The sequence below is a fragment of the Gracilinanus agilis genome, unplaced genomic scaffold, assembly GCF_016433145.1.
Source record: "Gracilinanus agilis isolate LMUSP501 unplaced genomic scaffold, AgileGrace unplaced_scaffold31959, whole genome shotgun sequence".
Lineage (NCBI taxonomy): Eukaryota > Metazoa > Chordata > Mammalia > Didelphimorphia > Didelphidae > Gracilinanus > Gracilinanus agilis.
In genome coordinates this window covers 1-7,127 of record NW_025364644.1, presented here as the reverse complement: position 1 = coordinate 7,127, position 7,127 = coordinate 1, and the positions used below count along the sequence as shown (strand labels likewise).

The window sequence follows — 7,127 nt, the reverse complement described above, 5'->3', positions numbered from 1 at the left end:
TCTCATTCTCTCTCTCTCTCTCTCTCTCTCTCTCTCTCTCTCTCTCTCTCTCTCTCTCTCACACACACACACACACACACACACACACACACACACAATCTCTCCAGGCCCCCTCTGATCATAATTCTATATTTAGATGAATCTAAAACTTAGATGAAAACAAAAAGTGCTGTGTAGACCTGCTTTGATTTTGCTTCTGCTTTGCTAAATGACTGAAGAAATTTTCTACTTTTCTTGTCTTGTTTTCCTAACTGCTAAAATGCCTCAGTAGTATTAGCATAAAAATACTTACGTGATTAAGATAGACTGATTCTCCCTATCTGAAAGATAAAAGAAAGTGAGGGACATTTAGCAAGTGAATAACCCACCTGTACTGACAACCTGGCAAAGACATTTTGACAGTCAATAGAGTGGTGTATTGGATTTCAGTGTCAGCATTTTAGTATGAGTATTTAGTACTCAGTCAACAAGCATTTATTAAGCAAATGCTATATGCCAGACTATCCTAAGTGCCAGAACAACAATGAAAGGCAAAAACACAGCCCCTGCCTCAGGAAGCTTACATTTTAATGATAGGGATATATGTAAACAACTAGGTAGATTCAAAATATCTACAAAATAGATAAAAAGTACTCTGAGAGCACAAGGCATTAGCAGCTGTGATGGAAGAGTGTATGATGGAGGGTGGGGACCAGGGAAGACATCCCGAGTTTTGAGATGAGTACATTCTAGACATGGAGGACAGTTGGAGAGAAGAGATGGAGAGTTGTATTTGAGGAATTGCAAGCAGACTAAAAGAACATATTCTAAGAAGACTTAACAAGGCAGGACTGTCATAAAGAGTTAAACAAAGTAGTTTAGATATAATGAGAAGTCACTGGAGGTCCTTCAGAAGGATTTTGCTTTTGACCCTAATTCTGTTTCTAGAAGAGCTATTGTAATAGCCTCCTAATTAGACTTCTTGTTCCCTCCTCATACAGATATAAAATAATCTACCTGTCTCTCACACATATCTCTCACCATGTCTCTTCCTTGCTCAAAAATACAGACTCTCTAGTAATAAATGTATTTAAGATCCAGTGGAAGTATAAAAAGGAAAATAGAACTGTTCAAAACTGGAATGAGTTGCCTCAAACTTTGGTTGATTTCCATTCACAGAAGGTCTTCAAACTGAAGTTGGAAGACTATAGAAATGTTTTATTTTTTTTTAAACCCTTAACTTCTGTGTATTGGCTCCTTGGTGGAAGAGTGGTAAGGGTGGGCAATGGAGGTCAAGTGACTTGCCCAGGGTCACACAGCTGGGAAGTGTCTGAGGCCGGATTTGAACCTATGACCTCCCGTCTCTAGGCCTGACTCTCAATCCACTGAGCTACCCAGCTGCCCACTATAGACATGTTTTAATAAGAATTAGTGGGGGATATTTGTTGGACTAGATGGCCAGGGAGATTCCATTCCAACTCAAGAATTCTGAAATTTTATAATTTTATGAATTTAATTGAATGTATTAGACCACATCTACATCAGTTTTATAGGCTTTTGGAGACTGTTTAAATTATCTTTTTTTTTTAAATTGGATGAAAGCTTATGATATAATGAATTTTACTCCTATCATTTCACAAATCAACAGAAATACAAAAAAGAATTTTGATGGCTTTTTAAAAAGGAAAACCCTTTATTGCTTGAATGTAGGTATATAAACTTTTCTCTCAAAAACTTCTGTTTGTGGTGAGAAAGCATAATATGGTTATCTCCTTAAGCATACAAACACACACATACACATACACACACACACACACACACAAACTAGCTTGTTTTAATTTCTGTTATCACATGTTAGATTAGCAGAATTGTCCCCCATTGTCACTTGTAGGCTTAATTTGCATTTTCTTCCAGGCCTTGATTAATTAGAACAATCAAGACTATAGGAATATCATAGGAGTCAGTGCTAGAAAAGACCTTAGAGATAATTTAGTTGAACCTTCTTACTTTACAGATGAAGAAAGTAAAGCCTAGAGAGAGGAAGTGATTCTCCCAAGGTCATTCAGGTAGAAAGAATTGTGTGGTATATGGCAGAAATGGGATTTGAATCTAGGACTCTGATTTGAATTCAGGCTCTTTCTACTCTATGTCTCTGGTAAATTATACTAAGTCATGTTTGAGCTTGTTGGCTTAGTTGGTATATAGTAAAATATGATGCTAATTCATGAGACTAAGTTTGGGAATTTTATCTTCATGTAAACCAGTTAACTTCCTAAAGGAAGTGGGAGCAAATTCTATTTCTTGGCCCAGACTATACCCCAAACTCTGGTCAATTATCTCATAAGTGTTTTTTGTTTGTTTGTTTGTTTGTTTTAGCCCTTACCTTCCATCTTGGAGTCAATACTATGTATTGGCTCCAAGGCAGAAGAGTGGTAAGGGTAGGCAATGGGAGTCAAGTGACTTGCCCAGAGTCACACAGCTGGGAAGTGTCTGAGGCTAGATTTGAACCTAGGACCTCCCATCTCTAGGCCTGGTTCTCATTCCACTGAGCTACCCAGCTGCCCCCTATCATAAGTGTGTTTTGAGTTAAAAGCAAGACCAAATGAGAAGTAATGGATGGATCGGTACTATACATCACTAGTACTAGAAATTCAAAGTTTATGCCCTTTTGAAAATGGGCCAATGATGTATTATCTTTATGCATATAATATAATATATTTTAAGAACTCTTATAATTTCTAAAAATGGCTGACAAATAAGTAGTAAAGGCTCTTGAGAGCTTTGACTTAAAAAATAACATCCTGATTGTTCTCTAATAGTTGTCTCTTATTCTGAATTTTATTACTCTTTGCAAAGGGCACATAATTATAAAGAGATACTATAAATAAAAGCCTCAAATACCTACTATACACAATAACTGATGACATAACCAATATTACAAACAACTGAATCACTCACCAGTTAGCATGAATTGATAGGCATTGTCAGAGATGGAAAATATGTGGGGAGGAGCCTCCTGTCGCTTTTTGCCCCTGTAGGCAGTTACCACCTCTGCATTATACACTGGCAGCCACTTATAGGGGTTGACAGTGACACAGAAGAGGCCTGAATAGGTCTGCATGAAAAAGGAAATAGAAGCAAAGAACAACCAACTAAATAAAATGAAAATTTTCAACTGAAAAGGAACTCTTTGAAAATATACTCACATAGATCATCCAGGCTGCATAACGCTCTTTGAGGTTATACAGGACGGCTGGTTCATGCAAATGAGTCATCATGGCCATGTCCTCAATCTTGTCATATTTGGGAGGGTTCATAGGATAGATTTGATCATCTTTAACAGTTACAGTCTATCAGGGAAAATAGAAAAACAGGTGTGAAATAAATGAAACAGGTACAAAGTATTTGTAATCATCTAAAGAGAGTTTACTCACCGTTCCTCCTTCTGTCTTCACTGTCACCTTTCCAGTTTCCCGACTCTGAACTACAGCCTTTACAAATGATTCTTTAGCATCCACCACAAAGACAGATGACTTAGCATCAAAAGGCTTGTTCTGGGCCTCAATCCTTTCCTTTTCAGACTTTCTGAGATAAGGAGCGGCCTCCCCAAAGACGGCCATTTCAGCATCCGAACTCATGGTTGCAGATGATTTATGATTCCACAGAAGAGAACTTTAAGAGGGAAAAAAATAGTAGAACAGTGAAAATTCAGGATTTATGAGTCTCACACTTTTTCTCTTACGAGTTTATCTCTAAGTATCATGTTATTCATGTATAAATCTCTGGCTTTGTTTCAGGTGAAATGGTAAACCCAGGTGCCATTTGCTTATATGGTCAAAAACCAGTCATGTCTTTGGAATGAGACAGTGAATTTTGGCTCAACCACTGTGACATTTCTAAACTGCTTTACTTGCCTCATTTGTCACAGCATCACTTCATAACTATGGCTGCATGGGGGTGCCACAGAATGGGAGCAGCTGCTTTTCCAGGAACTTATATTTTTAAAAAATCCAAGACATTTCTCTGTAATTTTACTATAGTTTTTTCATGAATGTTTGTGTTCCCAGGTAGACCATATGCTCCTTGAAGGCAGGGACTCCGCTTTCCACCTCGTTTGTATATTCCATAGCTCCTAGCATAGTGCTAGGTACCCGACTACTCTCTGTATTGAGAGTACTTTGTGAATTTAATGTAGAAAAAGTGAAAATAATAGCAATTATTTTCTATTAAATGAAAGTTTTTCTTTAAAAGAGTTGTTTTATTAAGGGCTATATTTTTTAAGAAAGATTACTATTTTTTCTATTGTTTAGAAACTTTTTTAAATGGCAGTTTGCTCATATTTATGTAGCTCACTTCTATGTAACACATTATACTTTTAAAAGCATTTGCCTCACAACAACCCTCTGAAGCAATATGTTAAACATATATGTAAGCATTTACATATACATATAGAATTACACACATATATGTGTGCTTGTTAGAAATTTTATTATTATACACTGTACTACATGATTTATAAGTTCTAAATCTAGTTCTAAATTTATAATCTTCCAGTCTAAGTTAGAATGTGATATGAGTTAGAGAAAGATCCAGGCAAAGCTTTCTAGGAAAATTTGAGAAGGGAAAGAAAGAAACTTAGGTTCAGAAAGAGACTGCTGTTTTTGTTTTATTTTAATGTGAGTTTTATCATTCCCATTTCTACTGGAAACCAGTTCAGAGAAGTTTAAATGACTTGCCTAAGGTGAAGCAGCCAGTAGGAACCCAGAAATGGATGTTGAGCATTCTTTCTGCTAAACCTCAATGCCTCTTTATCTGTTCTTTATACTTGTTACTCAAAGAATTATTACAATACTTTCTTTTTCCAGTCTTTGCTTTTCTGCTTTTTGTTTAGAATCAATACAGTATATTGGCATCAAGGCAGAAGAATGGCAAGGCCTAGGTAATAGAGGGTAAGTGACTTTCCCAGAGTCACACAGCTAGGAAGTATCTGGGATCAGATTGAAACACAGGACCTCCCATCTCTAGACCTGGCTTTCAGTTCTAGATGCCCTACCTACTTTTGTTTTGAGTGCCTCAATTTTCTTAAAAGATTCCTGTCCCTTTCAATTTTTAAATGCTATTTAACTATTCTTGATCGATATTGTTATATAGAATGTTTTTAATAACAGGAAAGTAATAATGTTATTGTTTTCTCCAGAGTGATTTTCTCAAGGACTTGTTAATGTTGCCCCATTGATGCTAAACAACTGTAAAGATGATAACAAGATTAAAATGATTTGTCTCCTGCCATAGCTTCATAAATATGTTTAGTTTCATTTTATTGGTAGAGAATTGAGAAACAAGTTTAATTTATATTTTGCATGTCACTGGAGTCAATTCAACTAGACTTCATCTCCAGGAACTTAAATCCAAATTGTGCATTTTGACATAAGGCATTTTTCCCTAGAACTATGTAAAATGTCATTTCTCTATAAGTTAAGAATAACAGAGCAGTATACAATAGTTTCCTGCTAGTTAAATTTGATCATTAAATGAATATTGCATCAAATACTATGTTCATGACAGAAACAAAAAATGCATGCTATCTAAATATCTGAGAAAATCTTTGCTTGTGGGACAAAATTTTGAGTTTAATGAGAAACCATTCCAGAAGCCCTACTTGTCTCTTCCTATTACAATGACTGCATATTCATAGTAAAAATCTGCATGTTTAGATGCAGCAGCATCAGACACTAACCAATGCAAAGGAAGATGTTTTTATTACTAAAAAGATGCTTTTATTACTAATTACTCCCCTCTACATTGTTACTGCAGATTTTCTCATATTTGTATAGCTCACTGCTCATTCCCACATCCCTAGAATGAGGATGATTAAATGCACATTTAAAAAAAAAAAACTCTCTCTGAGCCCAGGAAATAGGAATCGGATCTTACCTTTTGTTTTGCAGATGAAGATGCAAGCTTGAAGAGGGTCTGAACTGTGAGAGAAAGAATAAGTTCCTTCTGAATAAATTATTCAGGCTCCAGCAATTGCCTAGCTTTAAAATGTGAACCTTTGAAAATGACTGAGAATATTAAAATACCTAATTAAAATCCCTACAGATCAAGTTGATATTATCCTGAAAGGACTGCCAGAAGCAGCAGGAACAAGGATGAGTGGCATGCAAGTGGACAGCCAGACATGCTTCCCCTGATTCCCATCCCTTGCAGACACAGAGCTATCCTCAGACACACTTACCTTGAAGCTTTATGTGGAAGGACAAGTCATTCTCATTCCACAAGGCACTTTTATAGGATCAAATATGGAAAATATGTAGCCTCCTCCTCTTTCTTGAGTCAAAACATTGTTGGCAAAACTTTTTTTTGGCAATCTAGTCTCCTAGCATAATTCTCATTCATATTAAAGATGTTTGGATATAATTAGAAATATTTTATCCCATACTGAGTAAGTATGTGAATCAATCTCCTATAAATAATTCAGGAAGGGAGCAATCTGAAAGTGATCTGAGAGAGTATGTAATTATAATGTAGGTGTTGTCTAAGAGAGAGCTTGGTCAAGGATTAAGATCTCCGAATTTTGTTGCCTGCTCTACTCAACTCATTGTGTTCTTTTTCAGACTTCAAAACTTCTAAATACTTGCAAATATATTTTGGGGGAAAGTTTGTATTTTTGATTGGCAAAAGTATATTACTTTTTTACATAAAGGTAGAAACTTTATACAAATGAGTTTGCTTATTTATAAGATGCTTAGACATCTAAGTGAAAAAAAATCAAGATAGATCTCATTTCTTTCATCTCTTACCCATGAACCTGTCCCCCTGCCTCTTTTCAAAATTGTTTAACCCTGTTATCTAATCATTTTATTCCCATTTGCCAGCTTTCTTTAGAGTTGTCTTTGATGGCTGCAATGTTCTCCTAGTAAGGTCACCAACTATCTATTTTCCATCAACCAAGTAGCTTTTAAAAAATCTGACTTCTGTAAGCCTCGAGTTAGAAATTTCTGTTTGATATTTCTTTGTTGAAGTATGCAACATTCATGACCCTCCCTCCCTTCTCCTAGCACCAAATAATGTTTGCTCTCTTTTATTGGTATTATATATATATATATATATATATATATATATATATATATATATATTTACTATTA

At 35.6% G+C, this 7,127-nt stretch overlaps 1 protein-coding gene across 1 annotated transcript; it reads right to left on the bottom strand.

The window, feature by feature from the left end:
* Positions 1 to 89: 89 nt before the first annotated feature.
* LOC123254766 (myosin-1-like) lies at positions 90 to 6,225 on the bottom strand. The gene is made up of 6 exons (XM_044683699.1): positions 6,218 to 6,225; positions 5,914 to 5,957; positions 3,414 to 3,651; positions 3,186 to 3,329; positions 2,938 to 3,094; positions 90 to 320 (listed from the first exon to the last, which is right to left on the bottom strand). The coding sequence occupies exons 3-6, from the start codon at positions 3,615 to 3,617 to the stop codon at positions 289 to 291; spliced, it is 537 nt and encodes a 178-aa protein (XP_044539634.1). The 5' UTR covers positions 3,618 to 3,651; positions 5,914 to 5,957; positions 6,218 to 6,225; the 3' UTR covers positions 90 to 288.
* Positions 6,226 to 7,127: the final 902 nt, after the last annotated feature.

Coding starts and splice junctions, on each gene's coding strand:
- LOC123254766 (XM_044683699.1), bottom strand. CDS start 3,617: ATGAGTTCGGATGCTGAAATGGCCGTCTTTGGGGAGGCCGCTCCTTAT. Junction 3,330..3,413: donor TGAAGACAGAAGGAGGAACG/GTGAGTAAACTC, acceptor TTTCCCTGATAG/ACTGTAACTGTTAAAGATGA. Junction 3,095..3,185: donor ATGCAGCCTGGATGATCTAT/GTGAGTATATTT, acceptor TTTTTCATGCAG/ACCTATTCAGGCCTCTTCTG.